Consider the following 18,475-nt stretch of genomic DNA (forward strand, 5'->3'; position numbering starts at 1 on the left):
TGATTTTCGCGATTTTTGTACCAAAAAATGAAAGGGACCCAGAATATTTTGAGCGTAACTCACTTATTTTTAATATTAGAAGTTTTTTTAAAAAACAAAAATAAACCTTTTTTTAAACACTTTAAAAAGTTGTAATGAATTTTCCCCGAAAAGTGCTCTGTTTTTTGGTTATTTCACATTGAAATATTCGATTTGGAATTTGACGAAGAAGACCCTACTTTTCATTAGCTACAACTCTGCTTCTGCTGGGTCTGCAGACCTCAAGCGTACACCATTTTTTTTTTTCAATTTTTTATAAGGTACATTTTTACTAAGAATGTTTTTTTCGCTAAAATACTTACTTTTTGAGTTATCTGCGAAAAACCGTCCAAAAACATGTGTTTTTTTTTCGTTAAAAATGAATATATTCACTCGTAAATAACTCGAAAAGTATTGACTTAGTGAAAAAACTCTATAGAACAGAAGTTGCTTAGAATTAGTCATTTTATCCAATTCCGGACTTATTTTGAACGTATATTTTTTCACTCCAGAGAAAATATTTTTCACCCCGTAATTTCCAATTTTTGTAAAATGGAGGGGATGTAGAATTGTAAACTTTTTCTTATATAATAATAGACAATTTCAACTACCTATTCCCAAATGTTCATCCTTCATTTATTTTTTTGGAGGTTTTCGTAAAATTTTGTGTTCCCTGATCGGGCTAAACATATGGCGTAGAAACATGGATCATGACAGAAAAGACGATAAATCTCATTAATACTTTTGAAAGAAAGATATTAAGCCACCTTTACAGGTCAATATTATTGAAGCAATATCGATATTAATCAATATATTAAACGTGTAAGGAATACATTGAAACAATAATATCATTGAACAAATATTGCATCAATAATATTGACCGTGTAAAGGTGGCTTTAAGGAGGATATTGCGACAATTGTATATGGAGACTAAGGTTCAACCACGAGTTATACCCATATTACAAAAAAACCCGCTATAGCATATTATGCAAAAATACAAATATGCTGGACAGGTCACCTCATAACAATGGACAATAATAGTAAATAGCAGGGGCGTAACAAAGGCCCCGCAGCATGAAGCTTGCGGGGGGCCCCAATCGATCTGGAGCCTCATCTTGTCGTCTGATATTATGTAAAAATCTGTCATTGGTATATTATTTTACGTTGTGTGTTTAAATTTTAGAACGTAAATTTCTAAATAGGCATGTTCGGCAAGTGAATCATCTCATATCTATAAACTTAATCTTTTCCGGTCTCACGAAATTTTATCGTAACGGCAATAAACTATATTGCTTTCTAGTGACCATTGAAAGATTTGAGAATTGTAATTTGCCGAATCGCAGAACAATATTTCTAAATCTAGAAATGGGTTTTCTCTTTACATTTAGTATTTCGATACAATTATTATCGGCAGTAGTTTCCAGAGGCGTAACAGAGGCCCCCGTAGCATGGGCTATCAATATTGCGTCGTCTTCATAACAGAGTATTTTTACTTCTTTGTTTCCCACTCTGTATCCTCTTCCTTTGTTGATGCTGTTGGCGATTTCATTCATGATTAAATTGAAGAGAATTGGGCTCAATGAGTCCCCTGTCTTATTCCTATCCCTATATCTATAGATTCTGTAAGCTGTCCATCTATTCTACAGGAACTTCTCTATTATACAGAAGATGGATTACATGTTTGAGTCTTGAAACTTGGGAGGCCCCAATATGTCAGGGGCTCCATCTTGTCGTCTAAGATATGTAAAAATGTTTCATTTTTATATTATTATAGGGATAAGTACATACACAACGTTTTTTAAGCAGTGTAGTATTGAAAATAAATTTTTTTTATGGCCTTGGCATAGCCAATTAGCCAGGAAAATAAAGTTGTCCATCAGATAGATATGTATTAATAAAATTGTAGATATATTCGCTGATAGTAGTACACGAAGAAAGTTGTTCCTCTCATCAATAATACTATGAAATATTGTAATCATTTATTAATGTTTGTTCTTTTTTATTCTATACCAATAAATATGGAAAATGTAAGTTGTCATGACAGTAAATGACCGTTTTGGAGTGTAATTATCAGCGTCACGACGGATTTTCTTGAAAACTTGGATTTTGGTTCTACTTACCCTCCACTTGGGGGAGTGAAAAACATATGTTTAAAATAAGTCCAGAAACGGTTACATTGACTAATTATAAGTAATAGTCCAGTACATCGTCCGTTTTGGAAGATGACAAAAGTCTTAAAAATGATTTTAACTGCTTCGTTTGAGCGAGTCTACCACTTTCTGAAAAATTTCAGAGTGCATGTTGGACGCGTTTCCGCGTCCTGCGACATTAACATATTTACGTTGTCGGACTACGAAACGCGGCTGTAAATTTGTCGGACAAGATATCGACAATCTTTATTATTTAAATATAAGTACTTTAAATTGAAAAATAAGGGTTTTGTAATCACCAAATCTTACAAGTCCGAGACCCGCAAGATATCACTCTAGTGCGGTAGTTTTGTTATTACAAAACTCTCAGTTTTCAGTTAAAGTACTTATACATATTTAATTATTAAAGATTGTCGATCTCTTGTCCGACAAATTTACAGCCGCGTTTCGTTAGTCCCACAACGTAAATATGTTAATGAAGGGGGACGCGCAAACACGTCCAACCTGCACTCTAAAATTTTTCAGAAAGTGATAGACTCGCTCAAACGAAGCCATTTTTAAGACTTTTCTAATCATCTTCCAAAAAGGACGGTGTACTGTGGACTACAACTTTTGTTGAATAATTTTCGATATTTTTCGAGTTATTGCGAGTGAAATTATTTATTTTTCAACAAAAAAAAAACACGTCTTTAGGCGATGATTCGCAAATAAATCAAAAAATTTTTTCGAATAAAATATCAAAAAAATATTTTTAGCAAAAATGTAGCTTATAAAAAATAAAAAAAAAATGGTGTATTCATGAAGTCAATCGACACAGTAAAAGCAAAGTTAAACCTCATGAAAAATTGTTCTTATTCGTCCAATTCCAAATCGAATATTTCAAAGTAAAATAACCAAAATAAAGCACTTTTCGGGGAAAATTCAATAAAATTTTTTTAAATGTTTAAAAAAAGCTTTATTTTTATAAAAGTATCTAGGATTAAAACTAATCGAGTTAAGCTCAAAATGGCCCACTTTTTTTGGTAAAAAAAATCGTGTACATTGCCCCTGTTTAGCACCTCAAATAAAATTAATAGTAAGCGCTTTACCATTTACTTTATATACACTGTGTCCGTAAAGTATGGAACAAATTCTTTTTTAGCTAAACAGAGCATTTTAAGAAATAATCCTGAAACACGTCGATTTTTGATTTTAATTTACCGTATTTTAAAATAATATTTTAATATACAGGGTGAATTACTTTCGAGTAATGACGTCACCGTCATTTTTTTTAATGGAACACCCCCAATTTGTCTCAATTTTCGGATTACTCTAGCTGAGCTGATTCCAAAAATGTATCACATGTTGATTCAAATTGGTACAGGGTGGACAAAAATACAATAGCTTTGTGTGTGTTCATATAGTAACGCGTTAGTTAAATTAACAATATTATCAAAAATACTTATTGTATTTTTGATATTTTAATTAATTTTTGATTTTAATTAATTTTTGATATTGTTTTATTTAATATTTTAATTTAATATCAAAAATTAATTAAAATTTAATATTATGAGCACACACAAAACTATTGTATTTTTGTCCACCCTGTACCAACTTGAATCAACATGTGATACATTTTTGGAATCGGCTCAGCTAAAGTAATCCGAAAATTGAGACAAAATGGGGGTGTTCCATTTAAAAAAAATGACGGTGACGTCATTACTCGAAAGTAATTCACCCTGTATATTAGAATATTATTTTAAAATACGGTAAATTAAAATCAAAAATCGACGTGTTTCAGGATTATTTCTTAAAATGCTCTGTTTAGCTAAAAAAGAATTTGTTCCATACTTTACGGACACAGTGTATGTATTGTTTATATTATATGATCTGTAAGTTTGACCGGTTCAAAATTTTTATTTACGGTTAATTTTGTAAATATAGTCGGTTCGCTAAACTGATACACAACTGGCTAGTGATTTTAGTCGGTAATTTTTGTGTTTTTGGGCAATTTTGCCAAAATTGGCAAAATTACTAACTATTTAGTAATTTTTTTTTGCCAATTTTACCAAATTGGCAAAATTACTTACCAAAATCACTAGCCAGTTGTGTCTGAGTTTAGCGAACCGACTATATTATGGTTTTATTTTGTTATTAACACAAAAATTGGTTAAGATATGGCTGTTCAAAGTTTGCATACACTCGTGATTAGTGACTCGTTCAGAAAGTAAGGTCTTTGGACCAGTGAAACTTACAGATCATATAAAAAAAAGTTAAGTAATTTGTAAAGCGGTAATGATTAGTTTAATTTGGGGTGTTAAATAGGGGGATACTTTCACGATTTTTTACCAAAACAAGGGGTTTCAATGAGTTTTTCCCGAAAAGTGCTTCATTTTTTGGTTATTTCACGTTGAAATATTCGATTTGGAATTTGAAGAATAAGAAGAATTTTTCATGTCACAACTTTGTTTTTATTGGGCCGATAGACATCATTTTTTATAAGCTACATTTTTGCTAAGAATATTTTTTAGATCAAATTCTTTTTGAGTTATTTGCGAAAAACCGCTTGAAAACGTGGTTTTCTTGATGAACACTAAACATTTTCACTCGTAAATAATTTAAAAAGTATTGACTTAATCACTTCGGAGGTGGCACTGGAAATTACACGGAATCTCCCTATTTCACGGTCATTTACTAGGCTATTACATATACGTTTTGTTACACAAGTCGTATTTAGTAAATTTTTAAAGAGGGCCCCATTTCCAATTCTGCGGGGGGGGGGCGACGTAGTTTGTTACGCCACTGCCTAGTAGAACGCTTACCGAAACTATGGTAGGACGTCGGCTAGTAGAAAGACCAAGGAGAGGTGGATAGACGATGTGAGAACCGATGCTAAAGAGATATTGAGGATGGGTAACTGGAGGAATGCAGCCAGCCACTGAGATACTAAAAGGCTGATGCTGGGGGAGGCCTGTGCCCGACTTGGGCTGTAGCGCCATAGGAGAGAGATACTCTCGTGACGGGTGAGATTGAAGCGGGTCCGTGTAAAAACATACAATAATACCCAGCGATAAGAAGTAGCCACAATAATTTCATAATGCAAAAATTGCGATGAAGCCATGTTCATATTAAACGGTTTTAACCGCCACAACTGCAGCGTGCGTTTTGCAGTGGAAGTAGTTCTAGATTAATGGCAAATGGAGAATTATTTGCCCGTTTTTATAATATACTTTTTAAGCAGACAACAGTATTTAGATTTGTTGCGAAATCAATTAGGTTTATAATAATTAACTGTTTTATATTTAAGGAATGGAATATTTAGAAGAGAATCGATTTGTGCATAGAGATCTGGCTGCCCGAAATATATTGTTAGCTACTCCAGTTGAAGCAAAAATAAGTGATTTTGGATTGTCTAGAGCTCTCGGGACTGATCATGAATATTACAGGTTCGTATTTTTTTAAATAATTAGTGTTGTCAATATTAGACAAGAATAAAAAGCCGCTAAACGTGGTAAATTGCGGCTACAACATGTATTTTCATTTTGATGGAAAATAAAATTCTAGTTTTATTTTGAAAGATTTTTCCATAATCTTTGCTAAATTTGAAGTAAAACACGCTGCAAAAGAGCCTCAAACTGAAAATTTTAGCAAATATTATGGACCAATGTTCAAAATAAAACTTGAATTTTATTTTCCATTAAAATGAAAATAAATTTTTGCGCCGCGTAAGCTTTTGTGGCTGGAATATTATGGGCGCCACTCATTTGTAACTGCAGTTTTTCAAAGTTTTTTTTTATAAATTAAATGTATGAACTTAAAGGTAATAAAAAATTTAAGTAAAACCTTTATAAAAGTTATATAATTTATTAAAATTCCCTAAAAAGGGCTATATCACATATGCAGAAATAGTTTTCAATTTTATTACAGATCATCATCAGTGCTGAACAGGAGGCTCACATGCTAAGCTACCAAAATTGAATATATTTGGGTAAAAACCCTTTAAAATTATACAGTCATGGAAACATTGACTAAAATTGTAATAAGTAACATGGATGTTGTAAATATTACATGATTAGGCCCCGGGCACCATTTGCCCTCACTTGAGTTGGACACGTTCAGAGGTTCAGCTACCTCATATCTTGAACGGTCGATGGCAACTGACCATTTGCCAATCAGTTGCCATCGACCGTTCAAGATATGAGGTAGCTGAACCTCTGAACGTGTTTAACTCAAGTGAGGGTCAACATCCATGTTACTTATAACACTTTTAGTCAATGTTTCCATGACTGTATAATTTTAAAGAGTTTTTACCCAAATATTTTCAATTTTGGTGGCTTAGCATGTGAGCATTCTGTTCAGCACTGATGAAGATCGAAAACGTTCTGCATATGTGATGTAGCCCTTTTTATGGAATTTTAATAAATGAGGAAGTTTCAAGCAAAACCGAATAAATCCACTTTTTACGAAAATTTCGTTAGTGGCCAATATCGGTTCATTTTGTTAAATTACACCATATATAAAAATATATATGTGCAAAAACGAATAAATCCTACTGAATTTTAATGGCGATATTAATGTTTTCGTACAAAACCGAATAAATCCACTTTTTGTTCAAAACCAAATAAATCCAAAAATACGCATTTTTTACTTTATCCTCATGCAAATATTTCATTCGACCAATAGATGGTACTAGGGAGTTATTAGAGAAGCGAAGATGTAATATGGGTGGTCAGATATTTTGTCGTTGATTGATTCGCGTCTGCAAAATTATCTTAACAAGATTGTTGGAATATCAGACTTAAAAAGAATCTGTTTGGAAAAGACACAGATTCAAAAAACTAAAGAAATTAAAATTTTAATTTCATGCTTTCAGCATTATCGATTTGAAGCCCAATCTGAACTTAGGCGCGCAATTTACAAAAAGGGAAAGTCTTTAAAAAAATTTTTGCTATCCGAAGTCAACCTGCGAACTGCCATTCCACCAAAAAGTGTTCAACAACTTATGGAAAAACAATTTGGAAAGGAGTGGAAAAGTGACGAAACTTTTTTGTGGTACACGAATCTTTTATGTGAAAATAATACAGTTGAACATACTAAGGAAGTACCTCAGGAAGAAGAAGGGCTAAGAAATAAGTGTGACTGTCTAGAAGAAGAGGTTGCACTTCATTTTTAAATGCACTATTGGATGTGCTGTTAGTGTACTAAACGCCATATGCTTTTGATTTATGTATTAGTAATAAAAATAATAATTTTGTTAATTCTTGCTAATAAAGTTGTGAGCAAAATGAAATAAATCCAATAATTTCAAGCAAAACCAAATAAATCCACTTTTGTTTAAATTTTCTTTTTTACTAAATATCACTTTTTTGAATTTATATTGTAGGAAAAGTTTTATTATGACTTCTCTAATAGTATTTGCGAACAAGGTAAACAAAAACATAATTACTTTTTGCGTCCCAGAAAAATCCTGTTTTTCCAAAAATCGTTTTTAGTGGATTTATTCAGTTTTGCTTTAAACCTCCTCAAATGATATACCTTTTATAAAGAATTTTACCTAAATTGTTTGTGAAATATGGTATCGCCTGCACTCTCGGAGTCCCGCTAGCGTAGGGCTCTGCTCACGACCCTACCCACACTCTGTGGTTGAATAGTTCTACAACTTGAAAAGGTGTTTTTATTTGTGCATTCTGCTGCTATTCCTGGGCGAAAACAAACTTAGAGTTTGTCTGTTTATTTTAGGTACTTTATCTACTAAGTAATGTTAAGAAATGGCTGGTTCTTTTCAGAACCAGTAATATTTTTTTAGTAAACTTTTCGTAATGTAAAAAATGGCACTAGCTTTTTTCAAAGCTCAGTGTACTCTTCAACACTAGCTCTACCCAAAGCTAGTAGCCCCGGTCTTTTTCAAGACTGGTGCACCTTTGCAGACCAACGAACTTTAGTCCATACCCTGGAAAATGGACGAGGATCCGATAGGCGGAAATGAACTGAGTAGCTCCTGGTTGAAATAAGGAAGGTTTTAGTGACGTAGGACCTAACTCATTTCCCTTATCCGGAACACATTCACCCAAAAAATGCCCTGTTGTACCTACCCAATCACATACACACACAGTCATCAATGTAGCGGTAGAAGTGCATGTGCTGTCCCAACAAATAAAGTGAATGAAATTTTAGAAAATTCTAACAACTACCACCCAAAGCTTAAATTTACTATAGAGATTGAACAGCATAATAAAATAAATTTTCTGGATGTCACTTTACATCGGATAAATAACACAATCAAAACTATGTGGTTCACAAAAGAAACATGGTCTTCACGATATTTCAACTATAAATCTCACCATCCATTCTCCAAGAAGAAGTCGGTAATTATAGGTCTTGCTGATAGATCCATAAAACTAACAGATCCAGAATACAGACCAACTGCAATAAAAAAAGCAAAAAATGCCCTCCTAAGCAATGCATATCCCGAACATCTAATCGAATCGGTATTTAAATCAAGAATAAACAAATTTTATAACAACACCAACAACAAAAGTAGTAGAACCAACACTACGTATACAACTCTTCCATATATAAAAGGTTTGTCCGAACAACTGATGCATCTTCTAGCCCAACATAACATAACAGTGGCTCATAAAGGCAACAACCTTTTAAATAAATATTTCACCAAACTAAAAACAAAAACTCCCAAACTCAAAAAATCGCATGTTGTTTATGAGATACCCTGTACAAACTGTGATGGTGTCTATATTGGTCAGACTAGTCAACTGCTTCAATCCAGAATTCGTTCCCACAAATACGACAAAAACAACACCAATGCACTGACAAAACATGAGAAGGGGAAGAAGCATACATTTGACTTCGAAAACACAAAAATTTTAAAAACCGAGAAAAACAAAAAGAAGAGGGAGATTTACGAATCAATAGAAATAAAAAGAAACAAAAATTCAATCAACGATAGGAAAGACACGGACAACCTGAATTGAATTTATTTTAATCTAATTTAATTAATAATAAATAACACCATCAAAAATTTCTTAAAGTTACATATTTCCATTTTGTATCCCTTTTACAACATATAAGATACGCTCCTGTAATTAACTAGCACAGTAAGCAATGAGATATCAACACTCAATTTTTAATTTGTGTCTGTTCATCGTTGTTAGTGTGTCGTTTTACGTTTTTGGTAAGTTTTAATATTGTTCTGAAATAATGTATTGTTTTTCATTTGTAAAAAATTTTAGAATCAATCTTGACAAAGACAAGAGTTTCTGCCGAAACGTTGATTGTAAATGGACAATAAAATCTTGTTCCAAATTTAAAACATAATCTCTGAACCTAAACCCAAGAAAAACATATATATTATATATATATATATATATATATATATATATATATATATATATATATATATATATATATATATATATCCTCTTAACATTGCGGACTCGGTATTAAGGTTTTGACCATACACAACGGACTCGAGCGATTTACGGCCTCAATATACGGAGTCCGTAATTTTTTTCATGTATTTCTTTTAACTGGTTGTCATTTTCTACCAAAGTTTTGTTGAATGAGAAACTAGAGACCTCTACCTACCAAACAAAAATGTTACAAATCTTGTTGGTGTCTTAGAATTCCTGTAAATCTTAAAACAAAATGAGTCCGTAACGTCGCTTATAGTTCAGCCATTTGCCGTTGGAGGTCGTTTTTATGTGTATATTCAATGTGTATATCCTTCATGTGTTAAACTATAATACGACATTATGACCTCGACTTAGCTGGCAACACTGTTGCTCGAATATTGAATCATTCTCTCCCGCATATTTTACAATCGTCTTGCTTACAGGTGATTTACTGGTATTGTTCATTTTTATGTGTTAGAAAATGTATTGAATTGCATTAGGTATATTTTATTTTATTAATAGTCATACGCGAGGATATTTTGTTTCACAGAAATTTTCCACAATTCTTTAAATTTTCATTAACACATGTATTAAGGTAGGTATGTATATATGTTTGTAATTCAGAATATAACTATCGCTGTTACATAAATAAAAATAAATATTGTTTTCGCCCATTCTAAAAAAATGTGAAAACGTTGAATTTATGCATGTCTGTCTGTCTGTCTATAAACACAACTTCTTCCCGTCATTAGACCAGATAGAAGGATAATAAATGAGGCTAAATGCAATGTTGAATGAAAGCTTATAACCTAAGGATGGTATTAATCAATCAATCAATCAGCCAATCGCGTCCACTGCTGGACGTAGGCCTCCCTCAGTTCTTTACAGTATTCTCTACACTGGGCCTCTTGTAGCCAGTTTCCTGCTATGTCGTCGGTCCATCTAGTCGGTGGTCGTCCTCGGCTTCTTTTATAGTTTCTGTGCCTCCATTCCATGATTCGTTGTGTCCACCGTCCATCTTGTGTTCTAGCTAAGTGCCCTGCCCAGTTCCACTTAAGCGTCGTATCGTTTTCGATGACGTCTTGAACTCCTGATCTTTGCCTGATTTGTTGGTTTGTTATGTGGTCTCGAAGGCTCACGTTCAGCATTGCACGTTCCATGGCTCGTTGTGTGACTCTGATGTTATTTGCTGATTTTTGTGTCAGTGCTAAAGTCTCTGCTTCATAAGTTTGTACTGGCAAAACACATTGGTTATAAACCTTTCGCTTAATACACCTAGGAATTGAGCTTTTTAGAATATGGCTTACTTTGCAAAATGCTGCCCATGTAAGGCCTAATCGCCTCTGTGTGGATAGTATTAAATGTGGTAAATTTGCCCTTGCACTTCCGGTTTTATAGTTACAACCGGAAGTACTGTTATAAAGTCACCGAAATAGTCCACGCGATATATTATTCGACGCACCTTAGCAAGATGAGAACAAATTAATATATACTTCCGGTTTCATGCCTGTCCGTCCGTCAGTCTGTCTGTCGGCGAATATAACTCCTCCGTTATTAAAATAAATAGAGTGACAAATGAGGTGTCGAATGGGAATTTCTAACCCAAAAATTTTATTAGAGGTATATTAGAAATTTGATTTCCGACTTCCAGTTTTACAGTTGAAACCGGAAATATTGTTTTACAATCGCTGAAATAGTACAAGCGAAATATTAGTTGACAGCAAGACGAAAACTAATATATACGTCCGGTTTCATGCATGTTTGTCCGTCCGTAAACACAACTTCTTCGTCATTATACTAGGTAGAATGACAAATGAGGTGTCAAAAGAAAGTTTATAACCAAGGAAGGTACTAAAGGGGGTAGAAATTTGACCAAGGATTTCTGGTTTTAGAAATGAAACCGAAAATACTGCTTTAACATCGTCAGAATAGTACAAGCGATATATTATTCGACGCGCCTTAGTAAGACGAGAACAAATATATATTTCCGGTTTCGTGACTGTCTGTCCGCGAATATAACTCTTCCGTTATTAATACCGATAGAATGACAAATGAGATATCGAATGAAAGCTTGTAACCCAAGGGTGGTATTAAAGATGAGAAATTTGACGCCCGACTTTCGGATTTAGAGTTGCAAACGGAAGTACCATTTTAAAGTCACCTAAATAGTATAAGCGATATATTATTCGGCGTGCCTTAGCAAGATGAAAACAAATGTATATTTTTGATTCTTACATCATTTCCGATTAAATAATTCTAACCGGAAAGTGCCATATTATAGTTGCAGAAATAGTACATTGTGACATAGCAATCGAAGCTTATTGAAAAGTCGAGCATGAATTTTTAGTTCAGGTTTGGAAGTCATTTCAGGTTAAACAGTTATGACCGAAAGTTTAGTAAAAATTACTCAAAATTAGTGAAATCGTATATCAATCGACGGACGCAAAGTTACACGAATAGTTCAAATATCGACTTCCGGTTCTACTTTCGGTCACTTTGGATGAAAACCTAGAATTTACGAATTCCAATTACTTGTTTTGAATAGTAAGAAGAATAATCGCAAAAACACTATTGGACAGATAAATGAGTAATGAGATTAGACACATATGCAGAATAAACAACATCAAAGAATGAGTGCAAAAAAGAAGAAGAGAATGGAATAGGCTTACCAGTAAAATGTAAGAAGACAGAATAGTTAGAATAATACGGGATAAATAGCATTTCAAAAAGAAGCACATATCTACCACGAAAGAGACGAGATGATAATATTTCATTTGAGTAGGAGGCACAGCCGAAGAAAAACAGGCATTTTGCCTATCAGGTAAATGACGGATTTGCTTGAAAATATGGATTTAGGTTCCTTTTCCCCTTTACTTCAGTTTTGGACGTGAGCCCAGGGTTGCTTTTACTTGAAGGGTGAAAGCCACCCCTTCTCAAAAATGGATAAACTGACTAATTCTAAGCAACTTTTGTTTTATTGGATCATTTCACGTTTAAGATAATACTTTTTGAGTTATTTGCGAGTGAAACTGTCCATGTTTCAACAAAAAAAAAACACAAATTTATAGATGGTTTTTCACAAATAACTCAAAAAGTAAGTATTTTATCCAAAAAAATATTCTTAGCAAAAATGTAGCTTATAAAAACATGAAAAAATAGAATATGAATTAAGTCTGTAAACCCTGTAGAAGCAGAGTTATGAAAAGTAGGTTCTTAGTCGTCAAATTCCAAATTGAACATGTCAACGTTAAATAACCAAAAAATTAAGGACTTTTCAGGGAAAACTCATCAAATTTTTTTTAAAGTGTTTAATAAAAGCTTTGTTTTTGATTTTTATAACAGTTTTTAGCACCAAAATTAAGCAAGTGATGCGACGCTCAAAATAAAGTTGTTCCCTTTTAGTGGAGTCACTGAAGGTGGATATGAGTTATTACCTCCGATTTCGTTGAACCTCCATCGATTTGTATGAAAATTTGTGAGTAGTTAGAGGATATCTCAAGGAACAAAGGTGACATGGTGCCAACTTGCGCTTTTACCCTGGGGTGGATGTCACCCCTTCTCGGGGGTGAAAATTATTTTATTCAAAATAACCCCATAATTCGATAGAGGAACAAATTCTAAGCAACATTTGTTATATAAAGTTATTAAAATAAATGTAAACTTTTTGAGTTATTAAAGATCATAGATTTTAATTTTTCTTGAGAAAAATACATGTTTTTAACCGATTTTTCATCAATAGCTCAAAAACTATAAGATTTTACAAAAAAGTTATTATTACCAATATTGAAGCTAATAAAAAACGGAATAAACTCCTTACTAGAAAAACCTTTTAGTGTTAACTAAAAGTGAGTTATAGGTAATTGAATGTATATTTTTTTCGGCGAGTAAAAAATCTAAGTGTTCAAGCTGAAATAACGGAAAAATGATGCATTTTATAACATAAACTTATTAAACATCTGTCAAAGTACTTAAAAATATCTATCAAATGAGCCCCGAACATGTTGATGGCATTAAAATTTATGCTCCAAAATTTTTTCAAAATTTATCTTTTAAAAATGTTTCCAAAAAATGTTATGTTTTTTTTTAATACCTCCGTCCACTTTTACGATATCATGTTCACCTAAAAACCGTTTGAAAACCACGTAAAACTTAATCTTTTATACCTCTTACTTTTTTAAAAATAAAAGGTTAATTCAAGATTTAAACGTTTCTATCTCGGCTATTTTTTACCCTATAGAAATAGTAAAATATTTGACAGAAAAAACTAAAATTTGGTTCTATATAATTTTTTACGTATTTTGATTATTTTTGGAGTTATTATCAAAAGAATATGAAAATTACAATAATTTGAAAAATTATGATTTTTTTAAATTATATCTTTTTTTCAAAAATATGCATTCTAAACCGGTCAAAATTATTGAAATCATTACTTATGCTAATATAAAGAAGTTCTTGTAAGGATTATTATAAATTTTAATTTTTGTGGAAATGGATTTTTTTTTTTAATTCCAAGGGGTTCTTTTATTTTCATAATAACTTGCTTAATTTTGACGCTATTAACTTATTCTTAAGCTCATTTGATAGGTATTGCGAAGTACTTTGACAAATATTTAGCAGGTATATTTTATACATTGCATCGTTTTCCCGTTATTTAAGCTTGAATACTTAGATTTTACTACTCGTCGAAACATGTATGATCTTTAAGTTTCACCAACCGGTTCAAAGTGCTTATTTTTGAAAAGAAAGTGGTTACTGATAAAATAAAAAAACAAACTTCGAAATGTTGAAAAAAAAATGCTTTTTTTAAAAATTATATTAAAAAGTGTTATAAGAAAGGAAAAATTTAGAAAAGTAAATAAAAGTTTTGAGTTTTCTGCATATTTTCCCAAAAAGTGCTTCATTTTTTGGTTATTCCACGTTGAAATACTCGATTTGTAATTTGAGTCTACAGACTTCATGAATGTACCGTTTTCTATTTTTTATAAGCTATATATTTGCTAATATTATTTTTTTTACAAATTATTTAGTTGTTGAGTTATTTACGAAAAACCGTCTAAAATCGTGGTTCTTTTCGTTGAAAAATTAACATTTTCACTCACAAATAACTGAAAAGTATTAACTTAGAGCAAAAATTCTATAGCACAAGAGTTGCTTAAAATTTGCTAATTTATCCATTTCCGTACATTTTTTGAACGTACGTTTTTTCGCCTACAATATTTCATCTCCCAAGTAAAAGCAACCAATGGCACAAGTTCAGAAGTAAAGTTGAGTACTTATAAGAGGAACCTATATCCAAATTTTTGTGAAATTTTATCGCCGTATTTCACGTTAATTCATCGCCGTATTTCATTTTACTGACCTATATACAGGTTGTCCCGAAAAGATTGGTCATAAATTATACCACACATTCTGGAGTCAAAAATAGTTCGATTAAACCTAACTTACCTTAGTGCAAATGTGCTCATAAAAAGTTACAGCCCTTTGAAGTTACAAAATGAAAATCGATTTTTTTCAATATATCGAAAACTATTAAAGATTTTTTATTGAAAGTGGACATGTTCATTCTTATGGCAGGGTCATCTTAACAAAATTATAGTGAGATTTGTCCACCCCATAAAAATTTTATGGGGGTTTTGATCCCTTAAACGGCCCCCCAAACTTCTGTGTACGTTCCAATTAATTCATTATTAGTTAAACACAACGTTTTTAAAACGTTTTTTGCCTCTTAGTATTTTTTCGATAAGCGAGTTTTTATCGAGATGCGGCTTCTTTTTAATGTATTTACATAAATATTTTATGGGAGTTTTGTACCTTTAAACCCCCCAAATGTTTGTGTACGTTCCAATTAAACTATTATTGTGGTACCATTAGTTAAACACAGTGTTTTTAAAACTTTTTTGCCCTTAGTCTTTTTTTGATGTCACCTTTTATCGAGATGTGGCTTCTTTTTTAAAATATACCTAAAAATGTAAATTATAAATAGGTTATTAACAAATTTTCAGATTATTAACAGGTCTCTATAATCGTACTTAGCCATATACAAATATGTGGTGGATTCGATAAATATTCAAAATATCTCGATAAACACTGGATTATCAAAAAAGTCTTAAGAGGCAAAAATTTTTTAAAAACAGTGTGTTTAACTAATGGTGCCACACTAATAATTGGAACGTACACAAAAGTTTGGGGGGTTTAGGGGAACAAACCCCCCATAAAATTTTTATGGGGTACACAAATTTTACTATATTTTTTTATTTAAGATGCTGCTGCCATAAGAATGCCACATGTCCATTTTCAATGAAAAATCTCTAAGAGTTTTCGATATATGAAAAAAAATTTATTTTCATTTTGTAACTTCAAAGGGCTGTAACTTTTTTGTGTGCTTTATTTATATAGGTAAGTGAGGTTCAATCAACCTATTTTTGACCCCAGAATCTGTGGTATAATTTATGACCAATCTTTTTGGGACACCCTGTATAAAAAATAAATTAATAAAAATTCAAGAAATTTGCTTTCTAGGTGTATATTAACTACGAATCTAATTATGTTCTATATTACCTAATTATCTAATATAAAGTTAGATTCTATATATTTATGTATTATCGTTGAGAAATTAAACGAAAGAACAACGTGAAATATTAAAAAAGTATTACATTAACCCAACCAAAATTATTATATTTCTTTCAATACATATTATCGTGTTCAGATTATTTTTAGAAGTCATTAAAATATTTTACCAGTAAAGTTATAAGCGTTTGTTTAAAAATACAGACTATTAAATTATTATACTTTTGTCGATTTTAAAACCATATGTTCCGATTTCATGTATCCCATTACTTAAACAATCGCGAAATAGGAAATAACTTCGTTGAAATCACAAAGGGGAAACCCCAAATTATCTAAATACGCAGTGAGCGAATTGACAACACTGTTTGAGTCTATAATGTTGTGTATATGAGGCCGCAACACCACAATACTGTTTAAAATTATACTCATGAGGCTGCAAAAGTAAGAAATCGTAATGAGTTTATAATGATAACGGAACCAAAAAGACAAGTATATATTAATTTTCATCTTATCAAAATAGAAATTTGGGCATTAAGAATGTTTTGTCACTAGATTCAATATATTCGATTATTAAAATATTATATACACCTCTAAATAGGAGAGGCTGTACGGTTGCGGTATGGATTGAGTCCTTAAGAATAGTAGGATGTAAATATATATATATATATATATATATATATATATATATATATATATATATATATATATATATATATATATATATATATATATATATTTGTACAATATATATTATATAATACAAATTATATATATATATATATATATATATATATATATATATATATATATATATATATATATACAGGGTGGTTCATCTTATTCGCCTCGGTCTCTGTACGGAAAACCACTTGATATTTTAAAACAATTTCTTCACAGAAATATACAGGGCCTTTAATACTACAATCTAAAAATAATGTGAATTATACAGGGTGCTCCAAAAAAGAGTGGTATATCAAAGTTATATTTTTTCTTATGGAATGCCCTATATCTGATGACATTACTGAATTGACCTTAAAAAATAAGCTATACTTTCATAAGGGTTCCCTATACCTAAATACAGGGTGTTTTGATTTATTTCGATTTTTATGAAAATGTAAGGTTTTAGAAAAAAATTAATATCTACGAATCTAAGAATCAGTAAAAAATTCGTTCTTGGATCTTAATAATAGACTAGTTAGCATACTTAAACAGATGCTTACTGCAACAAAATTTCTTACAGGGTGGTCAAAATATGAGATTGTTCTATTAACAAATTCAAGCTGTAATAACTTACTTATTTTAAATAGAACACCCTGTATCTTACTAGTCTATCTCGTAGAAAATTTACTTAGCTTTCAATTTATATTAGAGTTTCCTATACCTATCTTTTACAGGGTGGTCAACATATTAGATTGTTCTATTAACAAATTTAAGCTGTAATAACTTACTTATTTTAAATGGGACACCCTGTATCTTACTAATCTATGGCTTAGAAAATTTACTTTGCTTTCAATTCTTATTAGGGTTTCCTATACCTATCTCCCTTCATTTTTGAAATATTTAAAGATTTCCTAATTTGTAAGCTTTAAAAATTATAATTAAGTACCTATGTCGTGGTTATGTACAACACACCAACACCGGCAATATACTTAAATATCTTAGTCAAAATACTTTCGTTAATAAAATTCATATTTTTATCATTTAATCACACAGAGTGTTCTTATTTTAAATGACATACTCGATATTCTATTCTTTATAATTGAAGATATTTAAAATCTCTTCAATTCCATGTAAACATTCTCAATACACATGTTATTCTGTAAATGTAAATTCCCATGTTATTCTGTAAATACCCATTTTTACATATTTCTGTACAATAGGCTCGTTTTTGTCATACTAGCCATTGCATTTAATTGTTTGTAATTGCGATTCAAAGATTCAAACAAAAAGTGGTGTTCTTAAATTTACTTAATAACCGTTGGTTTAAGATATGAAAAATACTTATACGAAATGAAATATAATTTAAATATCTTCCAGAATACGGCATCTAATATAGTGTATGCAGTTTAATATAAACATATTTATTCAATGTCACAAAATCAACTAAAATAATACAACACTCTGTGTGATTACATGATAACAATGAATATTTTATTAATGTCAGTATCATGTCTAAGTATATTGCCGGTGTTGGTAATGTGTTGTACATATGTAGCCACGACATATTTACTAAATTCTAATTTTTAAAGCTTGTAAATTAGGAAATCCTTAAATATTTAACAAATGAAGGGAGATAGATATAGGAAACCCTAATAAGAATTGAAAGCTAAATAAATTTTATACGCGATAGGC

At 31.3% G+C, this 18,475-nt stretch overlaps 1 protein-coding gene across 3 annotated transcripts in view; it reads left to right on the plus strand.

Moving 5' to 3' along the window:
- LOC126893375 (tyrosine-protein kinase Shark) overlaps window positions 1-18,475 on the plus strand; it is a 183,595-nt gene that overhangs the window by 108,004 nt on the left and 57,116 nt on the right. For 2 of the 3 annotated variants that reach the window (XM_050663486.1, XM_050663484.1), the window contains one exon: window positions 5,455-5,593. In XM_050663486.1, coding sequence (XP_050519443.1) covers window positions 5,455-5,593 — 139 coding nt within the window. Of the gene's footprint in view, window positions 1-5,454; window positions 5,594-7,020; window positions 7,382-18,475 lie in introns of those variants that run through there. The other variant, XM_050663485.1, reaches the window with a different exon arrangement.

This window comes from Diabrotica virgifera, chromosome 10, assembly GCF_917563875.1.
Source record: "Diabrotica virgifera virgifera chromosome 10, PGI_DIABVI_V3a".
Classification (NCBI taxonomy): Eukaryota; Metazoa; Arthropoda; class Insecta; order Coleoptera; family Chrysomelidae; genus Diabrotica; species Diabrotica virgifera.